General features: G+C 44.9%; 2 protein-coding genes across 2 annotated transcripts in view; one reads left to right on the top strand and one right to left on the bottom strand.

Moving 5' to 3' along the window:
- Nucleotides 1-5,748: 5,748 nt before the first annotated feature.
- Nucleotides 5,749-18,073, top strand: part of CANX (calnexin) — a 59,644-nt gene continuing 47,319 nt past the window's right edge. Inside the window, exon 1 of the mRNA XM_074960347.1 lies at nucleotides 5,749-5,913. The gene's annotated coding sequence lies outside the window, so the exon portion shown is untranslated. The remainder of the gene's footprint in view (nucleotides 5,914-18,073) is intronic.
- Nucleotides 10,696-17,791, bottom strand: LOC141992733 (leukotriene C4 synthase-like). The gene is made up of 5 exons (XM_074962073.1): nucleotides 17,734-17,791; nucleotides 13,192-13,291; nucleotides 11,797-11,867; nucleotides 11,475-11,556; nucleotides 10,696-10,822 (listed from the first exon to the last, which is right to left on the bottom strand). The coding sequence occupies exons 1-5, from the start codon at nucleotides 17,789-17,791 to the stop codon at nucleotides 10,696-10,698; spliced, it is 438 nt and encodes a 145-aa protein (XP_074818174.1).

Below are 18,073 nucleotides of genomic sequence, written 5' to 3'. Positions count from 1 at the left end.
GCAACCACGAGAACTAGAAACTTCCTTATTTTTAAAATGGAAGCTGAGTTTCTCTGTAATCACTTGACTCTGGAAACTGCAGTTTCAGTTAAAACACCAAACACTACCAGACTCTCAATAAACTTGTGAGAATTGGCAACATTGTTGTGTATCATTATTAAATCCTGTTACAATTTTCAAACACCACTGTGTTCCAAGTGTAGAAAGGGCCAAAATGGGGTGAAAGGTCAAACACTCCAGTTCAATCTCTGTGACTTTTTTACATTTTCTGGGGAGAGAGAAGGAAAGAGGGGCTATGCCCCACAATTGATTAACAACACAAAGCCCATAAGGAAGGAAGGAGAGGGATGGAAGTACAAGAATGTGTTAACAGATTTAATGCAAAATCTTGATCCCATTGAAGTCAATACAAAACTTTGACATCAGTGAAACCAAGATTTATCCCTTAATGTTCATCATAGACCATCCAGCTAGTCACCCTAGGGCAAACAGTAAAGGCCTGATCCAAAGCCCATTGAAGTGAATGGGAGTCTTTCCAGTGACATCAGTAGGCTTTGGATCAGGCCCTGAGAATGTGCCAAGGAAAAGGTCTGTCCCAAACCCTCAGTGGAACATAGTTTTATTTTTCACCTGTATTCTAATGTAGGCAAATGTCACATTCTCAGAATGCATATCAACTATGATTGGGTAACTGGCTTTTCCTTTCTGCCCTTGTGCTCTCATACCTACTTCTAGCCTTCTAATTCTCTAGATACTGCAACCTCTACAAAGGCTTTCCCTAAAGTCCCTGTATGTCTGTTAAAACAACAAGCAGTCCGGTGGCACCTTAAAGACTAACAGATTTATTTGAGCATAAGCTTTCTGAAGAAGTAGGGTTTTTACCCACGAAAGCTTATGCTCAAATAAATCTGTTAGTCTTTAAGGTGCCACTGGACTCCTTGTTGTTTTTGTGGATACAGACTAACACAGTTACCCCCTGATGTATGTCTGTTGGTGCAGTGTGTAAAGCATGCAGTAAAATACATTATAAAACAAAAAGAAAAGGAGTACTTGTGGCACCTTAGAGACTAACAAATTTATTTGAGCATAAGCTTTCTTGAGCTACAGCTCACTTCACCGGATGCATCCGATGAAGTGAGCTGTAGCTCACGAAAACTTATGCTCAAATAAATTGGTTAGTCTCTAAGGTGCCACAAGTACTCCTTTTTTTTTTGCGAATACAGACTAACATGGCTGCTACTCTGAAACCTATTATAAAAAAACTTTATTTGATATCAGAGAGACAAGATGGGTGAGGTAATATCTTTTATTGGACAAACTTTTGAGCTACACCACACTCTTCTTCAGGTTTTGTCCCTTTTAGGGATGGGAGGTGAACCCAGGTGAATGCACTTCTGAACTCTGGGTCTTCGCTGACCAAGAATAACCAACTGTGAGTGGGGTGCAGCAGAGGGCACGGGGAGTGGCATGTTAAAGGGATATTCCTTTGTCAGACTTTCACACCACAAGGTGGGAAACTGAGTAAAGAACACCACCCAACATATTGCAGGATGGGTGTTTGTTTATGGATACATGCTTTCGAATCATGGTTGTGTTTTCGCAGATGAATGCTGGTTTCCCTTTCCCTTGTAATAGAAGTTTTATTTTGTTATATGTAGATTCAGTGCTTGTGAGTGGGGAAGTCTGGCCTCTTAATGGCACCCAAGGTTGTGTTAATTTTTCCAGATTACTTGGTGGGGACTCAATCTGGTTCTGTTTTGTATTGTTAAGAGGAACCCCTAGATATTGAACCCAGCCCTTGTAGTTGCCAGCTCCACCTGAGTAGTTTGATAGCTTGTCTCTTTCACCAACAGAAGTTGGTCCAATAAAATATACTGCTTCACCCACCTTGTCTCTCTAATATCCTGGGACCAACAGGGCTACATTGCAAAGAACAATGGAAGATATAAAATTTTATTTGATATACTGAGTCTCCCGTAATGCTGTACCTAGCTATTAAAATTTACAAGCCAGCAGTTTATGGCATAAGTGACTGAAAACAGCTCTGAAAAGATATTGTAGATTAAATAATATTGAAGCATTCAGTCAGTGATAAGACCAACAGCTGGGGAGAACAGACATTTAAACCATGGCTACACTAGAGATTTACAGCGGTGCAGCTGTCCCAATGCAGCTGAGCCGCTGTAAGATCTCTAGTGTAGACTCTCTAAGCCGATGGGAGAGAGTTTTCCTGTCAATTTAATTAATCCACCTGCAATGAGTGGCGGTAGCTATGTCAGCAGTAGAAGCTCTCCCACTGACATAGCACTATATACACCACCACTTAGGTTGGTGTAACTTATGTCACTCAGGGGGGTGGCTTACTCACACACCCCTGAATGACATAAGTTATACTACAAGGAGTCCAGTGGCACCTTAAAGACTAACAGATTTATTTGAGCTTGAGTATAAAACCCACTTCTTCAGATGCATGGAGTGAAAATTACAGATGCAGGCCTTATTATACTGACACATGAAAAGAAGGGAGTTACCTCACAAGTGGAGAACCAGTGGTGACAGGGCCAATTCAGTCAGGGTGGATGTAGTCCACTCCCAATAATTGATTAGGAGGTGTCAATTCCAAGAGAGGGAAAGTTGCTTTTGTAGTAAGCCAGCCACTCCCAATCCTATTGAAGCCCAAATTAATGGTGTTAATTTGCAAATTACTTTTAGTTCTGCATTTTCTCTTTGAAGTCTGTTTCTGAAGGTTTTTTTGTAGATCATTGATGATGTGCTGGAGAGGTTTTAGCTGGGGACTGTATGTGATGGCCAGTGGTGTTCTGTTATTTCCTTTGTTGGGTCTGTCCTGTAGTAGGTGACTTCTGGGTACGCGTCTCGCTCTGTCAATCTGTTTCCTCACTTCCCCAGGTGGCATTGTTGTTTTAAGAATGCTTGATAAAGATCTTGTAGGTGTTTGTCTCTGTCTAAGGGATTGGAGCAAATTCGGTTGTATCTTAGGGCTTGACTGTAGACAGTGGATCATGTGATATGTCCTGGATGGAAGCTGGGGCATGTAGGTAAGTATAGTGGTCAGTAGGTTTCTGGTATAGGGTGGTGTTTATGTGAGCATCACTTATTTGCACTGTAGTGTCCAGGACGTGGATCTCTTGTGTGGACTGGTCCAGGCTGAGGTTGATGGTGGGATGGAAATAGTTGAAATCCAGGTGGAATTCTTCAAAGGGCCTCCTTCCCGTGGGTCCATATGATGAAGATGTCATCAATGTAGCACAAGTAGAGGAGGGGCGCTAGGGGACAAGAGCTGAGGAAGCGTTGTTCTAAGTCAGCCATAAAAATGTTGGCATATTGTGGGGCCATGCGGGTACCCACAGCAGTGCTGCTGACTTGAAGGTATAAGTTATCCCCCAAATCTGAAATGGTTGTGGGTGAGGACAAAGTCACAAAGCTCAGCCACCAGGTGTGCCGTGGCCTCATCAGGGATACTGTTCCTGACAGCTTGTAGTCCATCCTCATGTGGAATATTGGTGTAAAGAGCTTCTACATCCATGGTGGCCAGGATGGTGTTTTCAGGAAGATCACCAATACATTGTAGTTTCCTCAGGAGGTCAGTGGTGTCTCGAAGATAGCTAGGAGTGCTGGTAGCATAGGGTCTGAGGAGAGAGTCCAAATAGCCAGATAATCCTACTGTAAGAGTGCTGATGCCTGAGATGAGGGGTCATCCAGGATTTCCAGGTTTATGGATCTTGGGTAGCAGATAGAATACCCCTGGTCGGGGCTCTGGGGGTGTGTCCATGTAGATTTGTTCCTGTGCTATAGCAGGGAGTTTCTTGAGCAGATGGTGTAGTTTCTTTTGTACTCCTCAGTGGGATCAGAGGATAGTGGCCTGGCAGCCTCCTGTTCATAATCCGACCTGTTCATTATGACTATAGCACCTCCTTTGTCAGCCCCTTTGATTATAATGTCAGAGTTGTTTCTCTGACATTCTCTGTTGATAAGTTATACTGACATAAGTGGTAGAGTAGTCATAGGCTAAGAGTTGTAGTTAAGGAGGAAAAGCATAATGATTCTTATTGCCAATCTCAAGGGCTCAAAAATGTCAGGTTTTAAAAAAAAATGAGATTGTCTTAAAATTAGGAGATTTTAAAAATAATTAATGTTGGGTTCTTTTTATTTGGCTTCTGACTTTTGAGCTTTTAAAGGGTCACATTTTCAAGCTTTCTTCACATCCATGTGAGGTAGAAATTTTTTTTTTTAAATGAAAGCTGTAATTCTCCCATAATCACCTGACTCTAGGAGCTGGGGCTTTAACAAACATCAGCTCTTGCAAGACTTGCAATAAAATTGCAAGTTGGCAACACAGAACAAGTAGATCTTCAAAATACTTTACAAACTAGAAAATCCTCACACCTATGTGTAAAAAGAAAAGGAGAACTTGTGGCACCTTAGAGACTAACAAATTTATTTGAGCATAAGCTTTCGCCTATGTGTGTTAACAAATAAGTCATGATCTTGCTTTACAGATGGGGAAACTGTAAGCCATTAAGTAACTTGGCCACAGTCATACTTCAAGTCAGTGGCAGAACCAAGATCAGAATTCAGGAGTTGCTGACTGTAACCCAGTTCCATGCTCTAACCACTAGGCTTTACGGCCTCTCTATTTTCAAGTAAAAGAACTCAGTGAGGCAAAGAGATACAAGAAAATTATCTTCCAGCTAACTTGTGTCAGGAACTGCAGGGGAGAAAACTCTTGCCCCACCAAATATGAAGGCATCACAAGAAGGGACAAAGGGAAGACTGGCAATAGACGAGCTTAGGGAAGCAGGAAAGAGATAGGATGCATGCTGTTAAAACCATTTTAAACTGTGGAAGGATGGTGAAGTGGGGAGAATGTTAACTTGGGACATGTGAGAGCTAGCTTGAATTCCCTGCTTTGCGACAGATTTCCTATGGGACTGCGGGCAAGTCACTTGGACCTGATTACTACATGCTGATTTTACTGGTATAACTATTTTGGTTACTGAAAAACCCTGAGTGTGTATGCAATTATATTGGTATAAAGCATCTTTCTAGTGCTATAACTATGTGAACGCATGGATGGGTTGTATTGCTTCAACTTTACCAATATAGTACAACTTTTTTGAGTAGATAAGGCCTTATTCTCTCTGGCCCAAATCCTCAAAGATATTTAGGCACCTAACTCCCATTGGTCTCAGGGGAATTAGGTGCCTAGATACTTTTGAGGATCTGACCCTCTGTGCCTCAGTTCCCCATGTGTAAAATGGGATCAGTATATTAAAGACTGAGAGGTGCTCGGACAGGCAGAAAGGCCCAGATAGATGCCTAAATACCTTTGAGGATGTGGGCTGTTGCTCCTGAAATGAATGGGGCAGGAGCCACTGGAGTAGCTTGTGAATGGCGCTAAAACACATATTGGTCGCGTGATAGCAGGGAGACTGTGTTGCTTTGATTGTTCTTTTACATCTATTGGCATGGTGCCTGTCATGCTTTTAGATTGTATCTCAGTCTCATGCTGAGTCCTATGGTTTGATTAAAGATCATTAAGCAGCAGTGGGATGAAACATCACTGAATGACAGGTTTCAGAGTGGCAGCCGTGTTAGGGGGAGGAGCTTTCGTTTTGCACAGAGTACTTAATACACAGGACAGTAAGACACAAATTCCGAGTCACAGCACCTTTAAAGGGAGAATGGGTTAGAAGGTGTTTCCAAGGGATTCAGAGACACTCGGTAGTTGGTGCCAAAGACCCTCAGATTCTTATGCTCCTCCAAAGGCGAGAGAGGAGAAGAAGAAAGCTTGCTGTAGTCCCTTCCTATTGCTGAGTCATTAACTTCTTTTTGCTGAGTCATTCTGCAGCTGTGTCTGACAAACCAGGAGACAGACAAGCAGGAAGGCTCAAGGTAGGTAGCATCTGCAGACTGAAATGGCTGGGTTGTAAAACTGGCTGATTATGTGAAAGATGGAACTGGCCTCTGGAGGAGTGGTAAGCACTGCACATTGAATTTAAATCAGGCAGCAATGCTGTGAACAAAGAAGGGGGAGCTGCAGTGGCAGTCTGGAATTGGCTATTTTGTTTTAACTCTAGAACTGGTAGGTTATTTTGGTTACAATGTGGGGGGTGGGATAAAGTTTAAAATATTATGTAGTTTGTTGGTATAAAGAATTAAGAAACATCTCACCATGTGACAGATGTTGTGAAATGTCTGTTCACCACTTATGTTAAAAAGACACTGTCAGTGTTAACGTCAAGGTCCATCTTGTTTAAGATTTTTATAAAAACTGTTAGAAGAAAACTATTTTGTTGTTTATATTGCTGTACCACCCATCGATCTCCCTCAGGATGGGGATATTGTGCTAGGTCACTGTGCAGCTGTTTTTGTTTGCATTTGAACCTTGTTCTGCAAGTATTTGCTACCCCAGACACTGCAAGGAGGCGCATGAAAGCCAGAAAGTGAAAGTGATTTATCATCTTCCATTGTTGTATGCAGTGTTGTTTTCACCATGTTGGTCCAGGGATATGAGAGAGAGAGACAGCTTTCAAGCCACACAGAGCTCTTCTCTCTCACCAGTAAAAGTGGGTCCAGTAAAAGCTATCACCTCACACACCATATCTCACTAAAGTGAGTCAGTTTTACCGTTCAAACTGAGTGAAATACAAGAAAGCAGGGACTAGAAAAATTTTGAAATGAGTCATTTAAAAAAACCCTTTTGATTTTCATAATCTTCGGTGTTGCATGTTACACAGTCAGGAAAGTGGTTTGGTGGGGGTTTTAGGTAAGATTTATTATTTGGTAGCATGCTATGTTAATGGCTTTTTGCACTGTGGAAATGAGGTGGAGTCCCCCTTGTAACAAATAATATTAACACATATACAGTGCTTTTGTTTTTTAAAGCTACAGTACTGAGATTCAGGGTCTGGTTTTCAAAAGAGCTCAGCACACTGGATGCGGAATTCTTTTGAAAATCTGGCCACAAGTATGAGTGCTGAGCTCTCCAAAATCTGATCCTTTGGGATTCACTTTCAGAGGGGCTGAGCCTCCAGAACTCCAGATGAAGTCAACAGCTGCAAGTGCTCAGTGCTTCTGGCAATCAGGCTGTAATTTATAAAGCCTCATAAAACCCCTCCTCTGGGAGATAAAAAGTAGCCCTGTTTTCAGGTAGAAAAAGGGAGGCAGAGATGTCATGTGTTTTGCCCAAGACCAAACAGCCAGTCACGTTTTTTTATTCTGTGTGCTGCAGGTGGACTTGAAGAATGCACCACAAATTATTTTATTTTTTTCTCCTCCTGTATTTTTATTGAGGCTGGTTTACATACATATGGTTGCATGGTAATGTTTGAAATAAACACAACATAATTGCTATAGCGTTACTCAGTCTGATTTACAGACCTTCCCACCCGGGGACAGGGGTTATTAACTGATGGGGTTATTGTCCTTCTAGAGGCATATTTGTAAACTTTCCTTTGGTCTCCTGATCTGTACAAGGAGAGGGTGTTCTATTAAAGCTCTGAACACACCATTTCACAGCCATAAATATGCCGATCACCACCTGAAGCGTTCAATGTAGATTTTTCTCATGAGCACACAAAGCTTTTTTTAATCTGCGAGCGAAGGCATTTTCCAGGAAAAAGAAAGGCATTCTCCTTGTGGTCCTTGAATGGCTTTTCTCAGGTGTGGTCCTGGGAGAGAGCATGGCTCTCAAGAAATTAGACAGTAAATGCTAACTGAAAAACATCCAAGTGACAGCCTCAGCAGAGGAGTAAGAATGTACTGTACTGGTTATTACAGTGGGGTGGCAGCAGCACCACTGGAGGTAAGGTTGAGCTTAGTTTACTTTTTGACAGCCAATTTTTCGAAGTGCTCTAAAATCCACACGCTTACTTTGAGTGCCTTGAAACTTGCTGTGCTTCACCAAGGTCCAGGATCGGGTTAGTGGTACAAAGTTTAGTTTGTTAGGACAAAGGTTTCCTGATGTAAAACCTTACTTAAATCATGGGACATCAAAATTTTATAGTTTTTATATACACACACACACACACACACACACACACACACACAAACACACTTTCTATATTATTTATTTAGTAAGGAAGGACTAATAGATTTACAAATCCTTGCCATGTATAGATCAAACAAAACAGCATTACAACAGTGAGCTTTTGTTTAAAGAGACATACAGGAATGCAGTCATCAGATCTCTCTGGATTTAATATTTTTTGCCTACAACTCGGGCTCACCTATGGCTCTGATCTTCCCCAAACATATGCCAGCTGAGATCACCCTCCTGAAGCTGATCTCAGCTTGCATCTGGCACCCACTGCTCCTTTGGGGAAGCAATATTTTAAGAAGTTATTCAGGGTAGAGAAGTTAGATCTACAGTGTGGTTCAAGCCAAGTGGATGAGCCAGAGTAACAAGGTGGCTGAGGTAATATCTGGTGTCTCTCTCCAACAGAAGCTGGTCCAATAAAAGATATCACCTTAATCACCTTGTGTCTCTAATAACCTTGGACTGACATGGCTACAAGAACAATGTAAGAGCCAGAGTAAGTCATTTGTGCACATGCAGCAAGATTGGGGCTCTGTCGCAAGCCAGATGTTGGAGTATGTGGGTGGCTCATGGTGACATACTGTGGCCATTGAACCCGCCTGGCACCCACATAAAACAGCAACTTATGTTTATCCTGAAAAATACACAAGCGCATAATTGTTCATCCAAATGACAACAAAAAGGTATACACTTGTCACTGTCTCCTTTCTGAGTGCTCTAGTTCTTTGGAAAAAAAGGTGTGAAGGAGGATAGAGCTGGTAGCTGAGGGGCAGTGGGGTGATCCCAAGAAGCCTCCTCATGTACCATCCCTCCAGCGCTTCCTCGCCATGCCCCCTACGACTACCACCACTTCTTCAAAAAGGGGGGAATTTATTCACATGGAGTTAAGGGTGACCGACAGTGCCTCCCACCTTTCCAGGCATTGAGTGCACCTCTGAAAACCAGGGAATACAGAGTTATGGTACATACCAGCCCCTGCTCCACAAATTTAAGTTTGCCCTCTCTGAGTGGTGCCCCAGACACCCCAGCACTGTATCACTCTGCTGCAATGTACTCCTTGCACAAATCATTACAGCTGTCCCTAACGCAGTGAAGGGTAGCTGGGGAGTGCCTGCGAATTAATGAGTGAATACACTTCTGTAGGACACCATACTACGTGAAATGCCACATTCCTCTATCATTCCTCACATCTACTTATTATAGAACTGCTCTGGCTGAAGCCTACTTACAGTCAATGTTCCCTCTAATTTTTGACAGGCCGTGTGCGCAAAAAATTTCTTCTGTGCAAATTATTGTGCTTCTGTGCAAATTTTTGTGCATGCGTTGTTTTGCTGTGTGTGCAGGGTTTAGGATCTGTGTGCGCACGCACACGCGCACAGCTTAGAGGGAACAGTGCTTACAGTATATCTCCAGTGACTGTTGCCAGCTTCAGTGGGCAGAGTTAAGGTTGTAGGGTGAGGCTGGTGTGTACCACAGCTCTCTATGGGCTGGTTTTCAGAGTTTAAATATAGGTTTACTCAACGCTCAGGAAGGGTACAGGCACGGCCAGCCAGTTACCCTTCACTCTGAATTAATGAGTTTTTAGGTAGTGAGTAACAAGTAGCACTTAGCCAGTGCTTTATGTTTTTAAAGCATTGCACAAATATTAAATAATGAAGCTTCACAGCACAAGTGGAAAGTAAGTACATTTTAGGCAATAGCTCCATTTTGTTTATGAGAAAATACGCCTGAGGAGAATAAACAATTTGCCCCAAATCCTGGAGAGTCATTTGGAGAGCAGGGACTAGACATTGGGACTTTGTATCTCAAAGTCCTCAAGACTGAGCCACCTCTGGAGAAACACTCCACAATGAAAAAGGATCCCAAACAGCTTCCAAAATAGCAGTGGATTTGGTGAACTAGACCCAAAACAGAAGAGCACTGTGCCCGATTTGTGAGACTGTAGGCACATAGTAGCCATCTGGGGTTGCAGCCATTACCATCCTCAGCTACCCACATAGAGTGTTTTCACCCTGGAGCTGGGGTGTGATTCCCAGCTCCATGAGACATATCTGTGGTAGCTCTGATCAAGCCAGCGTGCTAAAACTAGAGAGTAGCTGCCACAGTGTGAGCAGTGAGAGAAGCCAGCCATCCTGAGGACATAGCTATGGGTCTCTGACGGACACACACGCAGGATAGCTAGTCCCTCCTGCTTCTTGCACCACCCTGGCTACATTTTAGTGCACTAGGTCAGTCAGAGCTTGTATGGTATGTCTCCTCAAGTTGGGAATCACATCCCCAGCTCAAAATGTAGACACACCCATAGATGCAGAATGCAGCCATGACCATTAGCTGCCACAAACAGGGACACAAAACAGCTCCATTCCCTTGCCACCTGGGGTCAACTGCCATGGACGTTAGTCACAAACTTCCATTGATTTCAATAGGTGCAGGACTGGGCTCTTGGTCAGGAGAGTGAAGTGCTTAGAATGTAGACACTGAGTGTGTCTGACATTACACCACTAGAGGGCAGTACTATGCACAGCCATTCAGTTAACACCTATAGGAGGCATGCAGGAGACCGACTATGTGGACCTAATGAAGGGGGACACATTCAGAGAGGCCAGGAAGGGAGGGTGCTGTCCAAGGAGCTCCTTTCACAAGCTAATGAACAGAAGGACATTTATCCCCACATAGTGAGAGAGCAAGAAATGCAAGATCCCAACTGCTGCGAGTCCAATAAGAATCCAGAGAACTCCAGTGCTGAAATACATGGGGGCTAACCTGGAGGGAGACAGAGTGCACAGACTTAGAAGCATTGGCCTCTCATAAGGGGAATAATATACCCCGAGAGAGAGAAGTGGGGAGAGAGTATAGTGAAACCCATCAGACTCCCATTCACACCTCCCTATGCCCCCTAGAAGGGAGGGTGAGGTTAGAACTCTCCCATCTGTACTAAGTTCCTTCCCCTTGTGCTAGCTCGCCCCAGGTGCATGCATGCACACACACACAAATACCGCATATGATCAGGGGAAGCTCAGAACCCCAGGAAGCAGAAAACTCTCCTTGTGTCTCTTCTGTACACTTAGCCCTAATCCTATATCCAAGCCCATATTAATGGCTTCTGGCTCCCTATAATATTTAACACAGTACTCATCAAACACCTGCCATGACATCGTGATGTTAAAGAGGCCCCTATAAATATCTGTGGGCTCTAATTCCCTAACTGTATTTTTATATTCCAGGGAAGAGAACTCTTGACAGTTCTGACTCATGCTGATCTTTCTAACAGAGGTAGGGATCCTGCTGCATCCTGAATAGGCAGCAGGACAGTAGTCTCAGAAACCAAACTCTTCCACACCCCAAGTGCTTTAAATCCCATGCCCAAGACCCCAAAAGAAGAAGTCCACGCCCCACCACAGCAGGGCTCCATTACCTTCCCAAGGAGGACTCCTTATACCCCACAAAATAGTGGTAGCGGGAGTAGAGATAAAGCAGGCCCAAGGCAGCAGTCAGACCTGCAATCGAGAGGAGGAGTCAAATTACAGAAGCTGACACCAAAGGCTTTTTGGAACTTTTTGACCAGCCTGTCCCTCTAAGGCTAAAGCCTCTAGGGAAGATCCTGACTGTTCCCTCTCTATTGCGGGTGCAATCTTGCCAGAGAGCTGAGGAAGCAAGTCCTGTTTATTCTGCCCACCGGGCCGGCACAGAGCTAAACAGATCCAGCTTCCCCCACTCCCCCCATTTAACCAACTCACCTTGATGGAAGAAGAGGCCAGCCTGCCAGAGAACAGCCAAGAAAATGGAGAAATACTCAGAGCAATTCACCCTGGAGGAAAAGAGGAAGAATAGGGTCAGCACGCTGCATCTCTCTGGGGCTTTCTAGTGGCTCCAGGCTTCTGCTTTTCCATAGACTACTTCTCTGTAAAGCAGTGCTCAGTGGCTTGCACCCATTCCTTTCCTGCCACCGTCTTCAGAATAAATCTCTTATCTAACCCCAGCTAATGGGGTTATATGGAGTAACTCAGAGCAGAATGTGGACCATAATACTCAATTACTGTGATTTCTTCCCATAAGTTTTCAGAGTGCTTTTCACTCACCAAGCACCCTGGGCAGTGGTGAGCCTGGTGCCTGAGATTTCTGATACATGCATCCTCCTCCTCACCTTCCCTTATATTTTCCTTGGCAGTTTGGTTCCAAGTTGGTAGCAATGGTTGTGTGCTCTGTTCACCATTGCAGCCATCTTCACGAATGATCTAGTCTGAGATTACAGATCTGAGGACTATCTCCTGCACTGTCAGGGAAATGGAATAAATGATCCCAGTAGGGTTTTCCCATATTTCGGATCAGATCCTGCACCCCTGCTCTGGTGATGCAGAGGAGATGGAAACTGGCCACCTCTCCTTAACTAGGGATTACCCCGGTGAGCATAGAGCCTCCTATGCCATTCTCCCTCCCCACTACAATACCTGACATAGGGGCTATGTCAGGGGCACTGTACTCTGGCTATTCCCAGTTGACAGATCTCCTTGGGAGCTGTTACCAACTGATGGAGTTTAGCGCTACAATTAGGCTACCCTAAACTCTGTCAGGGTTGGTGTAAAACCAGTCTGGGATCAGAGATCTAGATCTGGATCCCCATCATCCTCCCTACTCCATTCTGTGTGCTGTGCCCAAGGCTGGTTTCTGTCATCTATAGCTGAAAGGTGTATAAGTGAAAGTCTTAAACTGAGCCATAGTGGCTAACTTCTAAGCAGTCCTAACACCGACACTAATAAATGCAAGTGAGTCTGGCATTGTGGGGTCCTCCCTGAGATGGAACCTTGGCATCAGTGCCAAACTGAACCAGCCAGAGTAGGAAGGATATATAGCAATAATCAGTCCCCTCTGTTTAAAACGCAGCAAGCCTTCCACCAAGACAGCAGGCTGATTGACAGAGCAGGGGGATGGGCAGCATGACTAGTCATTGCCATTCTGTCAGCCATATAGCCCCTACAGCTCCCTTTCTCTGGCCTCCCAATACTGTAACCACCTGCAGTCCTGGGGGAAGTCTTGTGAGCAAACTGTCTGATCAAACTCTGTCAGCAAAGATGACATAGAAGGCTACTATGGCCCCATGGAGCAGGTCATAACAAAAAACAACAACGCCTTACTGTGCTCGAAAGACCCTCTCAAAATCAGGTGGCCCTGAGACTTTTGGAGGAGAGATCCCGTACGCCCGCCTGGCATAGATCACCTGGAGGGAGAAGTAAGCTGCAAAGAAAGAAACAAGAAAGCATGATCTCGGCAGCCTTCATGGAGACCAGGAGACTGTCATAGATGATGGAGCTCAGTGTTGTCCTACAAGGGCTTGTTAACATTCCACCACCACATGAAAGAAAAGGTTGGTGTAACGTCCCTGCATGCAATGGAGTCATTTCCCCCCACACCTTATACTGCTATTGTTATATTCGCTCTACCATAAAAGAGTTATACCCTTTTACTCAGACAAATATTTCTGAAGAAAAAAAAGTGATGCCTTTGGAAGGGACCAGATTTCTCCACTAGTGAGAGATTTTCAAGGGTTTCCAGAGAGAGGATATCTCCAGCTCTGACAAAGCTCCACACACATCATCCAGATTTCACAGGACAGACTTACATTACACTAGCCACATATTGGTCTAATTTCAGGAACATGATACAAATATTTCCAGCCTGTGCACTTGATATAGTGTCAGTTACCACTTACCTCTCCCATCTTAGTTCTGAGGATGAGAAAAATATTTTTAAATGAAGACAAATCAATTCCCTAATCCCTCATCCTTCCTTTCTGCAACACATGCACCTCTTGAACAGGTGTTTCACAGACCAAAGAATGAAGAGACCTGATTCTCATTTACATTAAAGCATCCCTGCACGTTTCTGGTTCTGGAAAACGGGCCTTCTAATCCGATTGTAACCTTTAAAGTGGGCTTACAGACCCCTTTCCATGATAAACATGGTATAAATTGCTCTTAGTGTAAATAAGAATAAGGCCCAATTTTTTGGTGAGCTACATACTGGAAATTTGGCAACATATCAATGACAAATCTGGAAGGAATTTCCTAGACAGTAAAGTCCAAACCCATATAGTAATGTCCCGTGGACTACTTCAGCATGCTCTTGATGGCTGTTCCTTTGTCTAATCACTCTTAGGAAGGCGGTTCTTGTGTCCAAACTTCCCCTTTCTCCAGTTTCAGACCTGTAATACACCACCAGCCAAGTTTCCTCCACATCTTTCTGATTACCCCACTCTGCCTCTAGACAACACCCTCTTCGTTTCTATATTAGATTTTTTATTTAGAATGATCAATGGACCAACATTTTTCGGGGCAGGTCCGCCAATCAGACTTGTCCATTGTGAGGTCTGAGGGGGCATAATTTCCTGTGGACTTTCTGGTCTTGGCTATAACTTTTTGCCATGTTTGTCACCTGGTTCTAATATGGTTGATCACCATCATGATGCACATCTATGTCTACAACATGGTAATGGATGGTTCACAATGAGGTGGCGTAGACGATGCTCAGACTTTGAGACCAAGGCTATAGTGTGATTTTTCTGGGAGTAAGTTAATCCATTTTCTGGAGTAAGTGAGACTGTCTTTGCTCTGTTCTTCTGCAGCATACATAGGAGCACCTATGTCTCCATAATTGGGTACAACATTCCACCTTCCTCCCACACCTCTGTGTGGGAGGATACAAAGTGCTTAGCACTATGTGTCAAGACTCAATATGAAATCAGATTCTCCCAGGACTCACCCCCTATGCCAGCTATGTCAGCACAGCTACCTATGTAACCAGAAAGAACCAGCGTGACTCAGTCTCATCTCTTATCTCTAACCCAAATACCTTGCACCATGAGAAACTGCCTAGAAAAGGTCACCTGAATTTGAGGCAGTCTTAGGAATCAGTGGGTAGCCACTACAACAGCGACCTTTACAAAGTCTGGCCTGTTCATACAACCAGAAGTTCTGAAAGCACTGAGGGACATCCAAGCCCTTCCCTTCATTAGTGAAGGAAGCAAACCCGACTATGCAGGCATGGATAAGTGGCCCCATCCACACTGCAAAAACACCACTGTAGAATCCAGTTACTCTTAGACAATCAGCCTGGCCACCAGCAAGTCAACTATGTTCACAAAGGGGACTCATTACAGTCTACTTATACGCAGACCAAAGAGTGATTATATAGACCAGGCCTGTTATTTTCGAAGGAAAGAGAAGACACAAACATAGCTCTCTCATTTGCATCATAGTACCAGATTTTGAAGTCCCAGATGTCCTACTAACGAAGAATCTGATGGAACACACTATTACCTTTTACCTCCTGAGTCACACCACAGCAACCACACACACTCGTGACTCTCATGCCCCCTGGGTCCAGGGAGCTGGGTTTAGGAAGAAGTAATGTGTGTGTGTGTGTGTGTGTGTGTGTGTGTGTGTGTGTATCCTATGTAGGAGCCATTGAAACCCTAGGGTCATTAGAAAGCATGTAAAAATAGCCAATGTCAGCAGATAATCCTACGTACTGTTTGCAAGCGCGCGGTCAGACCTGCCAGAAAACCATGCACACTGATTCCTGAAAACCTTTCCAGCCACTCGGTTTTTTACCATGTAGTGTGGAACCAGATCTAGAGAGATTCCCTTCCTACCAGAACCCCTTGCTTCCTGTCTGCCGAAGGGTTTTTCTCCATTGCTTCTGGTCACTCTACTCTTCTGCAGTTGTGACATTGTTTGGTTTTCTTTTTGTTTGCACTGTCCATGGACCCTTTTGTTTGAAGTCCATGGACCCTCCAGGAAAAAATTAGCCTATTTGTAAAATGGAGAGATTCTTCTGTTTCCTGGGGAGCTTTCTACATTTGTAAAGTAAGATGTATCAAGAAATTCCCAAGTTAGAGACTGGGTATATTTGCATTACAAGCACTACAGCTACGCTGTCTCGACATTTCCTATGCTGATGGAAGGGTTTTTTCCGTTGATGCAGGTAATCCACCTCTCTGAGAAACAGTAACTACTTCGACAGGGGAATTCTTCCATCGGCATAGCTGCATCTGTAGCAGGGAGCAGGTCAACCTAACTACATCGCCACAGGCCACAAATTTTTTCACAGACCCAAGCAACATAGCTAGGTTGACTTAAGTTTTAGGTTTACACCAGCGCTGAGAAAGATGTCCTTCCCTTAGACTCCCCCACCCTATTACTCTGGCGTCACTGACAGCCCTGCTGGTAATGCATTTAGAAAACCAGCCCAAATACTCATTCAGCATCTGAAGAGCTACAGGAACAATGGCAGAAATTTAATATACAAAGCAGGACTGTGACAGGGTTTTCTCTACTCACCACTTGGCTCATTCCATTAGACTAATTCCAGCTAATTCCTCAGATGAGCCGCAAGGCTTGTGGCTCGTCTGAGGAATTAGCTGGAATTAGTCTGATGCCCCTTCCTGTAGTTATTCAGCCAGGAACTGCAGCAATTTCCTCTTCATGGCTTAGCCCTCTGGCTAAGTCACATTAAAGTTCTCCCCACTTCCAGAGTATCATCAAAGTCTGCTTCCAACCACCACCAAATGGGCTATCCCTAGTGTGTCACTGTCACTCCAGCAGTGACACGTAGGGGAACCTAGGCCCATCCTTTACACCTAGGGTTGCCAGGCATCTGGTTTTTTTACCAGAATGCCTGGTTGAAAAGGGACCCTGGTGGCTCCGGTCAGCACTGCTGACCAGGCCGTTAAAAGTCCAATTGTCAGTGCAGCAGGGCTAAGGCAGGCCCCAACCCCATACCCCAACCCTCAGCCTCCTCCTGCACCCCAAACCTTTCATCCTCAGCCCCACCCCAGAGCCCACATCCCCAGACAGAGCCTGTACCCCCCTCTCACCCCAACCCGCTGCCCTGAGCCCGTGCCCGCACTCCAAACCCCTCGGACCCAGCCTGGAGTCCCCTCCCAAACCCCTCATCCCCAGTCCCCTACCCCAGCCCTGATCCTCCTCCCACACCCAAACTCCTTCCCAGAGCCTGCACCCCCTTCCACACCCCAACCCCCTGCCCTAGCCCTGAGCTCCCTCTTACACCCCAAACCCCTCATCTCCAGCCCCACCCCAGAGCCTGCACCCCCAGCCAGAGCTGTCACCCCCCTCCTGTACCCTAACCCCATGCCCCAGCCCAGTGGAAGTGAGTGAGGGTGGAGGAGAGCAAGTGATAGAGTGAGTGTGGGGGACAGGGGTGTTCTGTTTTGTGCGATTAGAAAGTTGGCAACCCTATCTACAATAGGTTTCAGTTCAGGGACCCTCAGCCCAGCAGCTCTCAGTTTGTACTCTTCCAGCCCTTACTGCTCCTTCCTTGGCCTGCTTCCTACAGCATCACTACCGCTTCCTGCTCTTTCCCCCTTGCATCAGAGAGCATAACTGCAGATCTTCCTACCCCCTCAGCCTACCAACTTCCTCTCTATAGATCCTGCCCAGCTCCTCCCGCACCTGGACTTCACCAGCAATTAGGACGTAGCATGCCCTGCGTTTCCTCCAGGTGTAGCCTAAAGTTAATTCTCCTAATTTACCCCTTCAGGCCTTGTGTGGGGTAGACACCCCATCACAGGAACTATTAATTAATGCAAATAAAAGGAGCGCAGCAATGATGTAAACTGGCTAATCCAATTGTGGGGAATGCATATTCAATCACTATACCTTGCTCCAGGACTCCCAGGACCGTCACAGCAGCCAGCAAGTGAATCTGATCCAGCATGTTGTCTCTTCCAGATTATGGAGTGTCCGTTTTGTGCTAGAATGGTCTGCTGGTTAATTTCACTCTCCTCTGATCCCGAGGGCAGTATGTGTTATAGAAAGCAGGAAGAGTTGGCTTCTAGTGACCTTGCAAGCTCCAGAGATTGATGCTATCAACTGGACGTTGCTGCCTTTCCTTTTGACTGACACACACACACACACAAGAAAAGTGAAGCAACAGGATGTGATAGGAGTCTTTAACCAGGTCAGAATTTCCATTCCCACTCTCTTCCTTTTGAGAATG

This window comes from Natator depressus, chromosome 8 (genome assembly GCF_965152275.1).
Source record: "Natator depressus isolate rNatDep1 chromosome 8, rNatDep2.hap1, whole genome shotgun sequence".
In the NCBI taxonomy this organism is placed as follows: Eukaryota; Metazoa; Chordata; order Testudines; family Cheloniidae; genus Natator; species Natator depressus.
The sequence above is the reverse complement of the archived record's forward strand: the minus strand, read 5'-3'. Positions and strand labels throughout refer to the sequence as shown.

Excerpts from the sequence above, each read along its gene's own strand:
- LOC141992733 (XM_074962073.1), bottom strand. The coding sequence starts at position 17,791 with ATGCTGGATCAGATTCACTTGCTGGCTGCTGTGACGGTCCTGGGAGTC. Across the intron at positions 11,557-11,796 it reads TGGCCTCTTCTTCCATCAAG|GTCTGACTGCTGCCTTGGGC; the intron begins GTGAGTTGGTTA and ends TCTCGATTGCAG. Across the intron at positions 10,823-11,474 it reads AAGGAGTCCTCCTTGGGAAG|GTTAGCCCCCATGTATTTCA; the intron begins GTAATGGAGCCC and ends GTCTCCCTCCAG.